We start from the raw sequence: 18,473 nt of genomic DNA, 5'->3' as shown, positions 1-18,473 counted from the left end.
GTGTTTGTTCAGTGCTTACGATGTGCCAGATACTCTGTTCAACCCTGAGGTAGCTACAGGATAATCAGGTTGGACACAGTCCCTGTCCCACATAGGGCTCGCAGTCTTAATCCCCGTTTTACAGCTAATGTAACTAGGGCACAGGGAAGATAAGTGACTTGCCCAAGGTCACACAGCAGACACAGGGCAGAGACAGCATTAGAACCTAGGTCCTGACCCCCAGACCTGCCCTCTTTCCACTAGGCCACGTGCTTCCCTACTGTTGAGGAAACCGAGGCACAGAGAAGTGACAAAGCGGGCAAGTGGCAGGACCGGAGCAATTCACTTAATTTATCCTTGCCTCAGTCTGAAAAATGGGGATTCAATCTTCCTCCTGCCGATTTGGACTAGGGGGCCACGTGGGGCAGGAGCTGCGTCCATCCTGGCTATCTTGTGGATACCCCAGTATTCAGTTCAGGGCCGGGCACGTAGTAAGGCTTAACAAGTACCATTAAAAACAAAAAAAGAAAGGGCCGGGTCCGCGAAGCGCCAGCCCTGGGCTCTGTCCACTGCGGGCCTGTCCAGCGATTGTCCGTCCTGGGCAGGGGGGGCGGTCCAGCCCGTGCCTGCCTTGTCAGCGGGGCATTCGTCACGTCTGGGCTGGGGAAAGAGAGTCATTCCGTCTCCAGAGGTGCTGTCATTTGCTGTTACGTGCATTAACTCCCCAGACGTATTCTCTCTCCCCCTGGGGACTTGGAGTTTATTTCAGAACCTTCATCAGACACAGTATAGCTTTACATATTCTGTCAAGTGAATACATATTCTGTCAAATGAAAAATTCTTTTTATTAGAGCATTTTCTGTGAGTGACTTCAGTTGGAAAATTCTTCAACTTCTCGTGGCCTCATAACAGCATCTCTCCAAATGGAAGTCTGCCCCCCGCCTGAAGCGTTTCATTTTATTAATGAAAATATCCGAGGGAGGAAAGCATCTCATCGACTGACTATGTAGACAATATGGTAGTTGGAACTAGGCAGTTTAACTGAAGAAGGAAACCACACTCACTCAAGGCTGTCCTTTTTAACCCTAAACTGCGTTGTTTTCTTAATGCTCTTCCTTTATACGGTGAAAAGGGAGGCGAGAGAGAGATGGAGATTGCGTATTGTTTTCCTTACGGGAGTAATTGGAGAGGGTGAGTGGCAGGGTTGTTGCCGGCTCATACTTACCCTCTTCTCGGGCGTGGGTTTGGCACCTTTCCCCCAGGGCCAGACCCTAGCTCTCCCCTCTGCTCCCCCAGGCAGCTCCGCTTGCAGGGTCCCCTGCTTCTCCCCCTCCCCAACCCCACGACACTGGGGCAGTTTCCAGCCTTGACAGAGTTAAAGGCTGGGTCAAGGCTCCCTTCCTGGTTGAAGTGGATCCTGTGGTATGAAGGTATCTAGACCGGGACCCCGTCGTTGGGTAGGAATTGTACTTTACTACTACTACTAATAATAATGTTGGTATTTGTGAGACGCTTACTGTGTGCAAAGCACTGTTCTAAGCGCTGGGGGGATACAAGGCGATCAGGTTGTCCCTCATGGGGCTCACAGGCTTCATCCCCGTTTTACAGATGAGATAACTGAGGCCCAGACAAGGGAAGTGACTTGCCCAAAGTCACCCAGCTGACAAGTGGCGGAGGCGGGATTCGACCCCATGACCCCTGACTCCCAAGCCCGGGCTCTTTCCGCTGAGCCACGCTGCTTCTCCAAGCGCTTAGTACAGCGCTCTGCACACAGTGAGCGCTCAATAAATGCAATTGAATGAATGAACGAAAGGGGCTCAGGATTGCAGCCCCAAGTGGTCCAGGGACATCCTGCCTTTGGGAGGGGAAAGCCAACCCTTATTAAGTGTGTCAAATAAATGGTACTCTTTATGGCATTTGTTAAATGCTCTCTCTGTGCCGGGCACCGTACTAAGCGCTGGGGTAGATACGAGTTAACCAGGTTGGACGCGGCCCCCGTCCCACACGAGCCCACGGTCTAACCTGGAGGGGGGAGGATTTAATCCCCATTTTACAGGTGAGGTGACTGAGTCGCAGAGAGGTTATGGGACTTGAACCGGCTGTGCCCCTGGCCTGCTCTGTGACCTTGGACTTCGACTAGGGAAGACCCCGTCGTTCCATCCACCGAAGCTCCTCCCCGACCGAGTGCGGCAAACGCCGGGTCCGGTGCCCTCCGGTGCCTGCCTAATCCCCGCTAAGGGTGGCGTGAGTTACGTGGACTCTGACCAGGAATAGACGCAGCCTCTGAATTTCCACTTCCTTCGCTTCCTTCCGGGGCCCTGCACTCTAAATCCAGAGATAAAGCTCCGGCTTTATCGTGGCGTCGGAGATCAGGGAAGGGCCCCAAGAGGTCGTCTGGTCTCCCCTGCTGCCTCCTGCAGATAGCCGCCGAAGCCGTCCCAGACAGATAAGGTTGTCCTGTTGTTAGAGATCTCTGAGTGCGGGCAGTCGTGACTGCACCTTGGCCTGCCGAAACAAGACCGGGGTTATTCCAGGCCATTGAAATGCAAAGGCTTGGCCACCTCTTCTCAGTCAGTGGCCCTGGATCTAATGGTCTCCCGTTGTTAGAGAAGCAGCGCGGCTCAGTGGAAAGAGCCCGGGCTTGGGAGCCAGAGGTCACGGTTTCGACTCCCGGCTCGGCCACCCGGCAGCTGTGTGACTGTGGGCAAGTCACTTCTCTGTGCCTCAGTCCCCTCATCTGTAAAATGGGGATCAAGACTGTGGGCCTCACGTGGGACCAACTGATTACCCTGTATCTACCCCAGCGCTTAGAACAGCGCTCTGCACAAAATACCAACATTATTATCTAATGGTCAAGCACTTGGGCTCGTCGGGTCTTCTCTTGAGACTTATTTACAAATGAATGAGCGTATCACCAAGAAGGGTCTTTCCCCCAAGAATTTCCAACCCTTCTCTCTAAGACTCGGCTTTGCCGAGATAAGATTGGAGGGCAAGGGAAGATGGAGAGAAAAGAGAGACTGAGACTTTGCTTCAAGTCGGTATTTTGCAGTGCTGTTATCCCCCTCTAGATTGTGAGCTCACTGTGGGCAGGAATGTGTCTGTTCCTATATTGTACTCTCCCGAGCGCTTAGTACAGTGTTTTAGCACACAGTAAGTGCTCAATAAATAACGACCGAATGAATGAAAAATGAAGGAAATTCCCTCTGTGGAGTCTGCGGACTGTGATGTCTCCTGGGGGGATCTTCAGACGCCTTTCGAAGGTTTGGTCAGAAGCTGGAGGGCAGGAAACAAGGCAGTCCTGGCAGCCAGTGTTTGGGCACCAGTCAGTGGTATTCACTGAGCAATTCCTGTATTCAGAGCACTGTTCTAAGCACTTGGGAGAGTACAGTATTTGTTAAGTGCTTACTCTGTGCAGAGCACCGTTCTGAGCGCTGGGGGAGATACAGGGTCATCAGGTTGTCCCACGTGAGGCTGACAGTCTTCATCCCCATTTTACAGATGAGGGAACTGAGGCACAGAGAAGTCAAGTGACTTGCCTAAGGTCACACAGCTGCCAAGTGGTGGAGCAGAGATTAGAACCCATGACCTCTGACTCCGAAGCCCGCGCTCTTTCCACTGAGCCACGCTGCTTCTCTTCATAATAATGTTGGTATTTGTTAAGCGCTTGCTATGTGCAGAGCACTGTTCTAAGCGCTGGGGTAGACACAAGGGAATCAGGTGGTCCCACGTGGGGCTCACAGTCTTCATCCCCATTTTACAGATGAGGGAACTGAGGCCCAGAGAAGCGAAGTGACTTGCCCAAAGTCACCCAGCTGACAAGTGGCAGAGCCGGGATTCGAAGCCATGATCTCTGACTCCGAAACCCGGGCTCTTTCCACTGAGCCACGCTGCTTCTGTACAGTACAGCGTAGCGGCCGCATGCCCTGCCCATAAGGTGTTTACGGTCTAAAGGGGGAGAAAGACGTGACTATGAATAAATAAGTAATTTATAATATGTAATTAAAGATCTGTACCTAGGAAGTTGAGCCCCGACCAGCTTGGGTGGAGGGGCTGACTTCTCCCCGAGAGCTGGAAGGCAAGCCGTCCCCCCGGCCTTTTAGGCCGTCTCCACCAGGAACATCTTTTGCTTTCCTTGCAAGGCATTCCCCTGGCCTGTTTATTACTAGACTATTAGGACGCCTCATATGTCATTGTCTTCTTAATTTGATTCACTTTTATATCATCACGTCCCTCCCAAAGTGCATTCCTCCCTGATAGATTCTGGTGTTTGTACCTTTCAGATATTTACATGGAGTGATCAGGTTTCCTCTCCTCCCCCTCACTCAGGGAAGGGAAAATGGGCTCTCCATGTTGAACTTTTTCATCACTTCCCTGAGAGCAGAAATGAATGTTTATCTTCGCTGAGCTTAGGGGAAGAGCAGTTCCACTTCCTTTCCCTCTCTGCCCCCACCTCCCCGAGCAGCTGAAGCAAAATTCAACATTTGAGAACCCTCAAGTGTTATCATTCCTGCTGTATTAGCAAACACGGCTTGGTGGCGAAAGTAATTTGGCATTTCAGGGTTCTGATTCTTCAGCGAGTCTATCTTTTGAGGCTTTTCAGTGCCTAGGGCGTGTGAGTTTTTGAAAAAGGATGTGATCGGAGCCCTGGGATACCTTGTAAGTGGCTGCTTCCCCGTGAGGAAATTGAGCTTTGCTTTTCCAAATGCCTCCACTGTGCGAGAGGAGGCTGGGGGCAGAGGTTGAAAGGGAGGATGGGGAAAAGAGTTGAGGGGGAAGAATGGCCAGGTTGTGCGGGGAGCCGTGACAGGGGCATCAGCCAAATGGGAGGTACATTCAGTTCAGTCGTATTTATTGAGCGCTTACTGTCTGCAGAGCACTTAGGAGAGTACGATGTAACCGTAAAGAGACAGAGAAGTGACCAAGAGGACCGAGGAGGAAAGGAGAGGAAGTACGGATGGAGAACTGGCCATCGGAAACTAGCCTCCCCCGGGATCCCTGACCACCACCACTCCACCCCTGGAGTTCCCCTAGGTCGCCCGCCTCCCCAACCTCCCTCCGCATAGCTGACTGGCCATGAGAAGCAGCGTGGCTCGGTGGAAAGAGCACGGGCTTTGGAGCCAGAGGTCATGGGTTCGAATCCCGGCCCCGCCACTTGTCAGCCGTGTGACTGTGGGCAAGTCACTTCACTTCTCTGGGCCTCAGTTACCTCATCTGGAAAATGGAGATTAAAACTGTGAGCCCCACGTGGGACAACCTGATTCCCCTGTGTCTACCCCAGCGCTTAGATCAGTGCTCTGCACAGAGTAAGCGCTTAACAAATACCAACATTATTATCACCCCCAAAGCAACCAACACCCATGCTGCCTTCCTAGAACAAATGCCGGTGGGCTCCAAAATAAAACTGAGGCCTCTATTTCTGCTGTTCGCCAGAGGGTGGGCTGAAATAGTATTTTGGCGTTGCTAATTTGGGATCTTGATTTGCAAAGCTGAAAGTACAGTTTTTGCTTAGAAGAAGGCGGCACCCATCAGGACTACACTGAACTCCTCGGGAAGATTTCTGACTTTCACAATAGGACATAGTTCATACCGTGTTGTTTGTACACGTCTTCCTCCTATTTATCAATCATCCCGTGTCTGTCTCCTGGGCTAGATTGTAAGCTTCTTGCGGGCAGAGGTCCTTGGCTTCTCTTTCTTCTTCTTCTCTTCTCTCCCAAGCGGTTCGTACAGTGCTCTGCACACCGTAGGTGCTCAGGCAGTTTCTCTGATTGGTGAACCGGGAGGTTGAGGTTTGGTGGAAGAAGGCGGAGAGGTTATAGCAGTTTTAACAGTTCTGCATCTGGAGCCCTGCTAAAGCCATTTCCTTCTCACCCTGATCCCGTGGGCAGACTCTTGTCCCACATTTGGGCCCAGAGGAGCCGGGTCGCACCTAATGATCGAGGCGGAGCTCTGTTCCTGGAGCTCCCGTGAGTGACCGTCTGAGAGCAATCCGGAGTGCTCAGATTGTGTGCTTCTCTGCCGCGCTTTGACCTGACTCCACCTGAGAGCTGTAGGGTGGGAGCTAGGGAAGAGCGCTCCCGTTCTCCAAGCCAAAACCTCGCTTTGTCAATGCTCTGGTTGTGTGGGCGGGCACATTCTGTGTCTAGCATGTGGGTGTGGATGCGTATTTATTTAAACAAGAAGTTAAACTCCAGAAGAAGGAAGGTTATGTGACCTAGAAATGTAATTTTCAGTGGGAATTTCTCAATCCGGACAATGAAATGAAAACAAGCTAATATGGACAAGGACCTATCAGTTCCCCGGCTCAGTTCATCCTTGCCGGTGGGTCCGGATTTGCCACTTTCCACCGGACCAGGAAACCCCAGCGGCGGCCACAAGCTGAGAGCCTCTCCCGGGAGTCCGGCCGACTGCTAGCCTGGTGAAGACACGGCCCAGTGGTCGGGAGCTTCAGCGGCGGGGAAGGCTCTGTCTTGTGGTAGATTTAGAAATTGTTCCCAATTTTCGTGGGCAGTCGGAGGCAGTGGGTAGGCTTGGGTAACCGCAGTGTTGTAACGTGGAAGCCAACTTCAAAGCAGAGAAGGTGAGCCCCTCAGTTGCCCTAGGCGTGGGAGAGACGGATGCGGAATGAGACTCCCGATCCCATAAAGCTCACCGAGGTTCTGTACGGGCAATTCCAAATGATTTTGAATTTGGAATACCGTCATCCTTTTGGCTTCTGAAATGCCACGCATCAAGTTGGGAGTCACTTGGAAAGCTTTGGCGTTGTGGTCATTCGGGGAGATGGGTGCAGAACCCGGCGTTTCTTCCGGCAGTCGTGTGCGGGACGCTTGATTTCCACTGTGGTCAGTCTTCCGGGCCTTGACCACCAAAGCGAAGGTCAAGCACAGCTCCTGCCTGGGGAGAACAGGGACCACCCCCAGATCTCATCTGAGCCTAGGATTTTGCCCTTTTTTAAAATGATATTTGTTAAACACTTATTATGTGTCAAACGCTGTTCCAGGCGCTAGGGTGGGTACGGGTTAATTAGGTCAGGCACAGTCCCTGTCCTGCATGGGGCTCACAGTCTGTCGGAGGAGAGAGAACAGGTATTGAATCCACATTTGACAGTTGAGGATGAGTATGAGTTCACCAGGCCGTGGCGAGAATGGCGGGAGCGCGAAGATCTTCCTGTCCGTCCATATCTTGCTGGGGCCTCTGCCCCGAGGTCACGGCGGTAGTTCCTGGGGGCGGCGGGTTCCTCCCTGGGTACGTCCGTGGCACTGGGACACCAGGGTCCTCGGCCGTGCCTCAGTGACCGTGCCAGAATCGCCCAAAGTCACCAGTGGGTTAGTGGCAAATGTGCAGGAGAGATAAGTGACTTCGGGGCCCCAAAGAGACTTAGAAATCTCGCTTGTGCTCTCATCTTCAAACTCAAAGGACACCAGTACCCAGCTGCTGCTTCTGCTTTTGGAGCTCAGCATCAGCTTGCTTTCTTTCTTCCAAACCAATATTTAGAGATCCGTCTCCTAGTGATGTATATTATCGACCCTGCTTTTCCCCATTCCTTCCTTCAGGGTTTGTTCAGGAATAGAGTTACCTTCGGTTCTGTGGGCAAGGGCCATGCTTCATTTTCTTCTTTTTAGGGCTTTCTGTCCTCCTGCCTCTCTGGCATTTTCGGGGAACTGAAATGTGAACAAAGCCCGTTTCAGGAGAGACCCACAGAAGAAAGGAACGCATTTGCCAGCTTTGGACGATCAGGGGGTTCTTGGCGGTTTTTCCTCCCACCCGCGTGTAAATCCTAGCTCTTCTTTTGCTCTCCCTCCTAATTCTGCCTGCGAGCATTGTTGGGGGCTGTTTTTTGGCTCCCTCACCGGGAGAGGATTATTTCATGTTGACACTCGCACGGCAAATTGAAGTTGAATTGAAGCCAGGATCCGATTCCGGGAGAGGGGAGTGGGAAAAAGGGGGCAGCCTCGGGCCCCGGCCCTGCTCCTCAAAGCACTGAAGCTGTCACCTCTGACCAGTCGGCTGGGAGTGGCAGGCGGCTGGCAGCAGCCCCAGCCTGGAGCCAACCCCGATGCCGGGGTCTGGGGCGGGTGTGCGCCTTCCAGAGCCACCACCCCTGTCATCAGCAGCTTCCCTGAGCGGGGGGTCTTCCCTGAGCGGTGGTCTTCCCTGAAAGGTGGCCATTCCCTGAGCGGCAGATAGCTGCTTTGAGCAGGAGCGGGGTCTGGGAAAGATGTGCTCTAGGTGTGGCAGGGGAGAGGAGGGGAGAGGGAGGTCATGTTTACATTGGCAGTTTGGGCCCCGGGAGAACCACTTCAAAGGAACACCGGGGCTATACTTAAGGATGAGGGCTGGCTCTGCAGGAACTGGTTTTAACTTCTGGCGGATTCAATAACAGATCTTTTCATTATGAAAATGCTTCAAGTATGAAAAGCAAGAAAAACCCTTACAGGTTGACGGGTTACTGCGGTGCACAGCTGAGAATAATTAACACCTTAACATACCCCGTTGTATCAGACACGAAAAACGTGTTTTTCCTGTGAAAAGTTCACTGGGCCAAGTCCGTTTCTCCATGAACATTTAAAAGCTTACAAGTGCCTCCTCCACCCCTTTCAGAGTCCTTCCCGATTTGGAGCGGACAGAGTCTCCTGGATTAATCTCTTCCCCTGTGTTCTGAAGTGGGAGATAGGTCAGGGCCCGGCTTAGCCGCCTGTAACCAGCTCTGGTAGGCCTGGGGCCCCCCCCACCTCCCAACCCCCGGGGTCACTCACTCCGGGACACAATCCCACTTCGTAAATGAAACGGGTCGTTTCCCAGTCGGGCATCTGCAGCAGAGAGAGAAGAAGCAGGATCCAGGTTTCCAGTGAAAGAAGAAGGAGGCCCTGAGAGCGGCCAGGAGGACTGCAGGAGGGCCTCCCCTGGATGGTCCTGGGCCTCGAAAGAGGAGTATCCTACCTCAGTAGTGCCCGTGCCCACTCTGATGGGTTTTTTGTTTTCTTTCATTTGGTTTTTTATGCTGTTGTTTGTTAAGCGCTTACTACGTGCCAGCCGCTTTCCTTATAATTTTGTGTATTCGTATTAATGTCTGTCACCCTCTGTATACTGTAAATTCATTTTGGGCAGGGAATGAGTCTGTTATTGTATGTAGTGTACTCTCCCAAGCGCTTAGAACAGTGCACACAGTAAGCACTCAGCAAATACGATTGAGTGAATGAATGATTGTAGGGTCGGGAGGGGAGTCTTGGCCTAGGGCAAGCTTGGGGGTGAGTGGTTCACCCTCTTTGTCCCCAAAAAGGACAGGGTGAAAGGCCGACCGGGATCTCGAGCAGGACTGGGACCCTCAGGCCATGGGACTTTATCCCTAGCTCTTTCCCCCTGCCCCTCTCCCTGGGGTCAGGTCTCCCTGGCAAATTGAAACGAACCAAGCTTGTCAGTGTGATTTGGCTGTGTGATCCCTGGAAAAAGCCAAACGATTCCTTTCCTGAACCTGAAGTCGTCACTGCCATTCGGTGAGATCTGCCGTCGGCACCACCGTCCTAACGGCATTTCCTGAGCGTGGGATCGGGACTGAGCACTGCCCTAGGCACCGGGGGACATGGTCGCTCAGTCACATGGTGTTACAGGCACATGGCATCGAAGTGCAGGGTCCGGTCCCTGCCCCCGAAGCGCTTGCGTGTCATCACGTGTGTGCAGTGGCAACGGAGTGGCTGATAAGATGCTCTCGCTTTTGCAGGCATGCTGGAGAAGTGTCCCTCGGTCGAAGACTTTGTGGAGGCCCTGGTTTCAGACTTGGACCCCGACTTTGAGACTTACTTCCTGGACTCTGAGTAGCGCAGACCCCATTAACCACCTCCGAAAGGCCCAGCTGGGGAAACTCGTTCCTGGCTTTCAGTGTGCTTCTAGGTAACGACCTCTGTAAATCTCAAATTGAAGGAATCTTGAAATAAATCATTTGTCGAAATGACGCTGACACCCTTCCACATTGGCCAGGTCCACCCGTCTCTGGCGCTCCCGCGAGAAGCCCCTACCCCCCGGTAGCGGAGGGAAGCCCTTCCGACGTGTCGGCACCTGGCTGGGGCGGGGCCTTCCCGGAGGTGGCGGGTTTCGGCACGATGGCTCGTCCCGTTGATCTTTAATCGTTTAAATCGGGGAGCTTAATTAAGAACTCAACCGTTTTGCCGTCTGAAGATACAAGTTCGGCACTTTGTGCAAAGATGAGGCATGCGGTTCTTCTTCGTGGTTCACCTGTCCAAAGTTGAAAATGCGCTCCATGGAAACCAGTCCTTCAGCAGCAAAGAAATCCCGTCGTCGTTCCCGGTTTATCCGGCACGCACCTGTCTTCCTCTTGGCCTTGAGGTGTCAGCTTCAGGTGCGGTTTTTTTTTTTTTTATCCTCGCAGATGCCAGAGGATGTGCCAGGTAGGTGGTGACTTAACTCATCGTCTTCATCCTCCTGTGGTGTTCCAGAGTTAGGTCTTCTGGAGAATCCCTTAAGCACTTGATATTCACCCCACCCTCAGCCTCATAGCCCTTAGGTACATATCTGTGCTTTAATGTCTGCCTCACCCTCTAGACTGTAATTTCCTTGTGGGCAAGGAAAATTTCTAGGAACTCTGTGGTATTGAAATAATAATATTGCTATTTGTTAAGCGCTTACTCTGTGCAGAGCACTGTTCTAAGCGCTGGGGGAGATTTACAGGGTCATCAGGTTGTCCCACGTGAGGCTCACGGTCTTAATCCCCATTTTACAGATGAGGTCACTGAGGCCCAGAGAAGTGAAGTGACTTGCCCACAGCTGACAAGCGGCAGAGCCGGGACTCGAACCCATGACTTGTGACTCCAAAGCCCGGGCTCTTTCCACTGAGCCACGCTTCTCTTGTACTCTCCCAAGCACTTAGTATAGTGTGCATATATCTGTGATTCTATTTATCTCGATGGTTTTGGTGCCTACTTGTTTTATTTTGTCGTCTTCCCCTTTTAGACAGGGCAGGGATCGTCTCTATCTGTTGCCGAATTCTACATTCCAAGCGCTTAATGCGGTGCTCTGCACACAGTAAGCGCTCAATAAATACGATGAAATGAATGTAGGTGAGTGAATGCTCGGCACACAGTAAGCACTCAGTAAATACCGTTGATTTGACACAGAGGGGAATATGAGAAGCAGCGTGGCTCAGTGGAAAGAGCCCGGGCTTGGGAGTCAGAGGTCATGGGTTCGAATAGGGAGCTGTGTGACTGTGGGCAAGTCACTTCACTTCTCTGGGCCTCAGTTCCCTCATCTGTAAAATGGGGATTAAGACTATGAGCCCCCACGTGGGACAACCCGATTCCCCTGTGTCTACCCCAGCGCTTAGAACAGTGCTCGGCACATTGTAAGCGCTTAACAAATACCAACATTATTATGAGACCAAAGTTTGGTTTCGGTCTCTATTTCTTTATGTTTGCCTAGTGCTTTCAGTCGGTCAGTGGGATTTACTGAGAGCCTCCTGTATGCTCAGCACTGAATTAAACACCGAGGGGAGTACAGTAGTTAGAAGATGCGGCCTCTGCCCTTGAGGAGTTTCCAATCTAGCTTTTACAGCAATGGTAAGTTACACTGTCCCAGCGAGGGAGGGAGAGGCGAGCGGCTTGCCCCATTTTACAGGCGAGGGAGCTGAGGCTCGGAGAGGTTACGTGACTTGTGCAAAATCACACAGCAGGCTAGTGGCAACATAAAATCAGAGCGAGCCCATTTGATGGTTTTGGGCTTCCATGGGGAAGGTTTCTCTTGTAGAGGATCCTGTGAGAGAAGAAAGAAACTGAGAGAAATTAGACACCAAAGCCATCCCTTTGGCATTTTTTTTTAATGGTTAAGTACTTACTATGTGCCAAGCACTGTACTGAATGCTGGGGTAGATAAAAGCTAATCAGATTGATAACAGTCCATGGCCCTCGTGGGGCTCACAGTATCTCCATTTTACAGATGAGGTAACTGAGGCACAGAGAAGTTAAGTGACTTACCCAGAGTCACACAGCACACAGTCGGTGTAGTCTGGTTTAGAATCCAGGCCCCTCTGACTCTCAGGCCCGTGCTCTATCCACAAGAGAAGCAGCGTGGCTCAGTGGAAAGAGCCCGGGCTTGGAAGTCAGAGGTCATGGGTCTGAATCCCGGCTCTGCCACTTGCCAGCTGTGTGACTGTGGGCAAGTCACTTCACTTCTCTGGGCCTCAGTGACCTCATCTGTAAAATGGGGATTGAGACTGTGAGCCTCACGTGGGACGACCTGATTACCCTGTGTCCACCCCAGCGCTTAGAACAGTGCTCTGCACCTAGTAAGCGCTCAACAAATATCAACATTATTAAGGCCGCACTTCTAACTTTTTCTGTAGCGCTTTTATTCCCAAAGCGCGCTCACGTTTATTAGTTCATTTCAACCCTCGCCTGTGAGGTAGGTGGAGAAGGCAGGTAGTATCCCCATTTTGCAGATGAGGAAACCGAGGTACCGAGAAGTTAAGCGACCCACGGTCACACGGCAGATGGCATAGCTCAGACTCAAACTCGGGGCCTCCGGCTTCTAGATCACTGCTCTGCCAATTTGACACGTTGAAATGGCAGTGTATCTGAAGTTTGGGGATTGAATGGTGCGTCTCGAAGCAGGAGCTGCGATTCCCACCGCCTGTTGCTGTGAAGACCGATGGCACTATATGATCTGTTTCGGGGAGATTCCGGTAGAAGAGAAGGGCTGGCTTCTCAGGGACCCCTGGTGTCTCATCAGTTTCCCATTCCCGTTTTCACTGAGCCTCATTCCACCACGTGCAGAGACTGCGGCACTTACTCTCGACTCTCAGTGTCCACCAAGTCATCGGGACACACCGATGGCTCGTTCCTCAACGATACGTGCCAGGCGCCTACCGAGGGATCACCCGGGGCTCACGCAGACACATTTCCAAACGGTGGAGTGGGAAAGAGAGTGACTCCGCGGTTGCCGACGGACGGGACTGCTTTGGGCCCCGGGGGCCGACTCCCTGCGGCCGGTCAGCCTGGCCGCCGCCGTCCCTTTAGCGAGCTCGCAAACCTGAGGAGGAGCGAGGAGAGTTTCCCTCGCCGACCTGCATGGCCGGTTGTGGGCTGGGGTCTCCGCGGTAACGTCCGGCCACCCCTCCCCATCCCAGGACGTTGGCTCCGTCCCTGGGCCGGGGCTTCTGGCAGACCGTTCTCCTTTGCGATTCCCTGCCGGTGAGCAACTGAGCAGCCCTTTCCCCTGGGAGGGCGGGGGCCGTCTGCCAGCTCACGCGACCGAGCGAAGCCCGGGTTTGGTGGCTGCGGCCTGCACAGAGTGAGCATCGTGAGGCTTTGTTCCGCCGATGACCCGTCCTCTCCCCTGCCCGGCCCCCGGTGGTTCCAATAAGAGCTCTTTGTTTGGCTTAAGGGAGCGGGGTCAGAAGGGGGAAACGTGCTGCAGATAAGAGCGACTGGGGCTCGGGCTGCTGCAGGAGGGGTGGGGGCGCTCGGTGGGCCGGGGCCCGTGGCCGTCGACAAGACCTCGTGCGCCCCGACTAGTGAAGTCGTCACGGGGTTTTTTGGAAGCCTGCATTTTGGGGCTGAGCGGACACTGGGCAAGGCAGCAGAGGTTGACAATCCATCACTCTGTCGATTGTATTTAATAATAATACTAATGTTGGTATTTGTTAAGCGCTTGCTATATGCAGAGCACTGTTCTAAGCGCCGGGGTAGACACGGGGGGAGCAGGTTGTCCCACGTGGGGCTCACGGTCTTCATCCCCATTTTACAGATGAGGTCACTGAGGCCCAGAGAAGTGAAGTGACTTGCCCACAGTCACACGGCTGACAAGGGGCGCAGCCGGCATTCGAACCCATGACCCCCGACTCCCAAGCCCGTGCCCTTTCCACTGAGCCACGTGTGTGGAGAGCACTGTACTGACCTTTTGGGAGAGTAGAGTGTAACAGTTGGTAGACACGTCCCCTGACCACAGTGAATTTACAGGCTAGGGGATCACCCAAAGACTCGCCAGGCGTTCTGTCCGTCGGGAACTCCAAAGTGTTTCCCGGTCACGCCACTGCCTCCCCTTTCTCTTTCTAAAGGCTCCCCAGCTTTGCAGTTTGTATTCCACTGGCTCTCCCACAGATAAACCCCCTCCAGGACGCAGAGAAGCAGGATAGGGTACAGTGAGCTCATGCCTTTCCACGCCGATCGTCAGGGCCGGAGTTTTCCGCACCGGCTCCGGCCGGAGTTGGCTCTGGAAGGCATGTCGTATAGCCACGGGACCAAGCCCAGAAGCAGGCACGTGTCTCCTGAGCATGGGAGGGCGGGTTGGCATCCGACATGTGAAGTAAAGTGGCCTAGCGGAAAGAGCACAGGCCTGGGAGGCAGAGGACCTGGGTTCTAATCTCTGCTCTACCACCTGTCTGCCGCGTCACTTCTCGCTGCCTCAGCTGTAAAGTGAGGATGAAGACCGTGAGCCCCATGTGGGAAGCGGCGTGGCTCAGTGGAAAGAGCCCGGGCTTCGGAGTCAGGGGTCATGGGTTCGACTCCCGGCCCTGCCGCTTGTCAGCTGTGTGACTGTGGGCGAGTCACTTCACTTCTCCGGGCCTCAGTTACCTCATCTGTAAAATGGGGATTAACTGTGAGCCTCACGAGGGACGACCTGATGACCCTGTATCTCCCCCAGCGCTTAGAACAGCGCTCGGCACGTAGTAAGCGCTTAACCAATACCAACATCATTATTATTATTATTATGTGGGACAGCGATTGTGTCCAGCGATTGTATTTACCCCAGAGTTTAGAGCCCTGTTTGACATTTAGTAAGCGCTTAAATACATCATTAATATTACGATGACGACGCCGCATGGATGGGAACGGAACAGACTCCAGAGGCCGACACATGGTACCGTAACAATTCACGTGACAGTTTATTCACAGATAAAGAGGCAGTACAAAAGATCTATACAAGTAAACTGAAATTGACAAGCGTTTCAAAAGCCGCCTCTCTACAAGGAGGCAGTAATGACCTTGCTCTTGGTTCCTGGCGAGGAGCAGTAGTTTGTGTCCCTGTTGGCAGAATTGGGTGAAGGCCGAAAAATCTGTTGTTCGAAATGTATTCTCTACACATGATCCCCTAGAAGCCCCGTTCTGTCGTTCCTCTACCTTTCACCCTTTGAGAGGATTAGAAAAGTCCAGCACATGGGTTCTAATCCCGCCCGCGCCACTTGTCTAATGTGTGACCTTGGGCAAGTCACTTCACTTCTCTGGGCCTCAGTTCCCTGATCTGGAAATTGGGGATTGAGGCCGAGAGCCCCACGTGGCACAGGGACAGTGACCAACCCAATTTGCTTGTATCCACCCCAGCACGTAGTCCAGTGGCGTGATTTCAAGGAAACGGCAAGGTGCTGTTGGGGCCCTTTAGTGGACCTTGACAAGTCCCCCGGTCCCTGGGCCTTGGTTTTCTCATCTGTAAAATGGAGGTGACGACCCCGGTCCCCTGCCCTCTTTGCCAAAGGCCGGGAGGGATCCTGGATGAGAAAGCGCTTCGGAGAATGAAGGTGCTGCATCCAGCCAGAGGGGAAGCTGGACGTTCTGGCCAATGCCCCCTCCCCGCCCGCCTGGACTCTCCAGCTCTCAAACCACCACCAGCCCCCACGCTTCCTTGAAATGTGCCTGAAGTCTTCCTTGGGATTGACGGAGAGACAACTGCCATGCCAAGTCGTGTTAAGGTAGTTTAGTATTGGCAAAAGGAATCAAAGATTGTCTAGTGCTGACGTGGAAGGAAGTGGCTTTCCCCCTATCTGGGCCGTTGCCTCATGGTGCCCCGCTCCACTGGGCCACTGGGCCCCGAGCGATCCCTTCGCCCGAGGACTGAACAATATGGGACTGGGGGCTTTTGGCCCCCCTCCATGAAGGCCCACCCAAAAAAAACTGGCCGGGAGAAATTGACCTAGCGTGAATACTGGACCCTGAAAGGGCCTGCAAGGGAGCCGTCAGGGGAACAAAGGCTCCCCGAAGGGCAGGGTTTGTGGAGGAGGCCAAGGAAGCCTGGGATGTTTGACAGCCCAGGAGCCTGCCTGAAAGAGCCCATTATTTCAAACCAGAACTACTTCCTGGCAGCAAGGGCTGAACTTCAGCACTGGGGCAGAGGGAATTTGTTAGAAGTTTTCTCTGAGACTGTAACTTGCAAGATAAGCCCGGGCTATGAATTCACTGAGATCAGAATTTCCCCCTCCTTCCCTTCCTCTTTTCTTTCTTTCCTCCCCTGAAAACTGAGAGGCAATTAGAACTGTCTGCCCCAGAGCATGATGCCCCGAGCTGAGATGTTGGGTTCCAGAGAACAAAACTGTGTGGCTGCCCTTGGATTGACTGAACATTCAATGCCATTTTTAAAGTGCAAGCGTGTCAGGTTTTCCTCGGGCCAGCAGGAGGGTTTGGGGATAAAACACGGGCCCGACCCGGTTTTGAGGACTCGGGTGGTGAAAGGGGCAACTGTCCTCTTGGCAACATCGAGCAGGCACTAACCTGGGCAACCTCGGTTCTTCCCCGGCACACATTCGCTCTCGGCTCACTGCGGTGCTTACATCCCACGTGATCGGGAAAGCGGGACCGTGCCAGGTGTCTGCCCCGCCGGCCGTTTTGCTTCTAGCACTGCAGCTAAAGGGTTGACACTCAGGGTCCCTCTCCTTTCTCCCCCCCCCCCCTCCATCTCATTCCCAGCCCCACCCCGAGCAGCAGTGGGGATTCTGGACCACCAGCATGCCCTGCCTGAGGAGGGGAAGAGAGAAGAACGGAGAAGAGACAAGGTACAGGACAAGGAAAGGGGATGGGTGTTGACTTCAAGACTTTAACTCTTCCCGTTAGTCACTCTGTGGGGTCACCCGCAGTGAACTGGACAAACTCCCTCTTGGACAGTTATTTTCTGCCCGCGAACCCTTTGCTGATCCCAGTAGGCCGGCTCTGGAGTCTAGCCAAATGCTACCGAAAAGCGGCTCGTGGGCCTTGTGAACGAGATGTGGGCATCTGGAAGGCGGAAAGGCTCTCTACAGATGCCCGATAACCAGGCTCCTGAGCACGTCCACCTTCCCGAGCTCCTACGTTCAGCCTCGAGGACCCAAGTGGCAATCTACTAAAACCGTCATCTGGTCAGTAAAAACCATCATGTCCCAGGTGCGATTCCCTTCACAATGCTGTCCAGGAAAAAGGTGTCCGGGTTAAAGTTTGGGATTCTGAGGGGACAGCTCATAAGAGGATGCCTCCAGGCGCAGCGCAGGCCCCTGCCGTGTCTCTTCTGCCACGGAGAGCTGCAAACCGTGGGCTGGGCTAAACTGGCGAGGGCAATTCAAATGAAAATGAACGGCGAATGAATGAATATACACAGTCTCCTTCGCTGCACCCTCAATCCGTGAGCCCTGTAGGGGTGTGTCATGTGCGGAGGAGGCAGAGAGTCACAGTCTGCCCCGAGCCCCTTCTCAGGTTATCCCTGGGGTTTCGGCTTCCAGCCGGTCTGGCTCGGCGGCGGCGGGTTGGAAGGCCTGAACTCCTGCCAGGTTCTTTCAGCTTTTCTAAAACCACGCAGAATGGAGAACCAAGTCGGGCTCCGTTCCCAAGCCCACAGAGCGACCCTAGCGTGGCATTGGAGTGGCACACACTTCCACTGGGGGAGATGGCGGTCCTCTAGGCGTCCTGCAACAGAAAAGAATATCTGTGGGTCCACAATCGGTGGCTGGTTCGTAGAGATTACTGGGAGGAGGAGGGAAAAGTTTCCTTTTCAAGGAGTGCCCTTTCAATTGTTTCAGCTACAGGAAATCACAAAGACAGACACTGTTCACTAAAGGGACTCTATCCTCGGACTGTGACACCCTACCAGACTTGGATAAAGCTCGCCTGCCTCCTGCTTCCCGGCTTTCTCTGCCCCGAGGGGAGAGATGCTCAGGAGCTCTGCTTCTCGCCCGCTCTGTGCCCCCCTCCTCAGGTCCCAACCTGGCCTCACCGCCTGGACAGACAATGTGATCTCCACTGGCTCCTTTCTATCCCCCCTCTCACCTGGGAGCCAGATGGGCAGTTGGACAGCCTTCCCCCCCGCCCCCGCAGGCTTAAACACACACACACACACACACACACAGATCGGTGGCACTGTTAACACACTGATACAGCAAGTGTGTTAAAAGATGCAAAGGAGGACCACCTCAGACAATATGGTGGTACAGTTGAGACAGCTGCTATGGACAGACCACCATGGCACACTCAGTAAAGAAAGGAGGGCTCTTTTTGAGCAGAAGCGGCAAAAGGACGGTGATAGAGACAAAAGCCTAGGGAGCGTCAAGTGTTGCAAAGAGGAAGCATGACAATCCGGCAAAAGAAGATATTTGAGCCGGGGGCAGACAAGTGGGTTCATTATCAGAGGAAGCTGGCAGGTTCGAGAAGGGGATTGGGATAAATTCAGGGACAAAAGTTTCATAACGGGGCCCTGGGATTCAGAAGGAAATGTCCGAGGTGCCGGATGGTCCATCCCTAGACCCTGCGGTGGACGGC

The 18,473-nt window shown here is 53.3% G+C and overlaps 2 protein-coding genes across 4 annotated transcripts in view; one reads left to right on the top strand and one right to left on the bottom strand.

The window, feature by feature from the left end:
• Nucleotides 1-9,938, top strand: part of LOC100089996 (mitochondrial intermediate peptidase) — an 80,151-nt gene extending 70,213 nt beyond the window's left edge. Inside the window, exon 19 of the mRNA XM_029048157.2 lies at nt 9,695-9,938. Within this exon, the coding sequence (XP_028903990.1) occupies nt 9,695-9,792 (98 nt within the window). The 3' untranslated portion in view covers nt 9,793-9,938. The remainder of the gene's footprint in view (nt 1-9,694) is intronic.
• A 5,299-nt stretch (nt 9,939-15,237) lies between these two features.
• Nucleotides 15,238-18,473, bottom strand: part of TNFRSF19 (TNF receptor superfamily member 19) — a 60,787-nt gene continuing 57,551 nt past the window's right edge. For all 3 annotated transcript variants that reach the window (XM_007664097.3, XM_007664098.3, XM_016226774.3), the window contains exon 10: nt 15,238-17,624. In XM_007664097.3, the coding sequence (XP_007662287.1) occupies nt 17,616-17,624 (9 nt within the window). In that variant the 3' untranslated portion in view covers nt 15,238-17,615. The remainder of the gene's footprint in view (nt 17,625-18,473) is intronic.

The sequence above is a fragment of the Ornithorhynchus anatinus genome, chromosome 20 (genome assembly GCF_004115215.2).
Source record: "Ornithorhynchus anatinus isolate Pmale09 chromosome 20, mOrnAna1.pri.v4, whole genome shotgun sequence".
NCBI lineage: Eukaryota > Metazoa > Chordata > Mammalia > Monotremata > Ornithorhynchidae > Ornithorhynchus > Ornithorhynchus anatinus.
The sequence above is the reverse complement of the archived record's forward strand: the minus strand, read 5'-3'. Positions and strand labels throughout refer to the sequence as shown.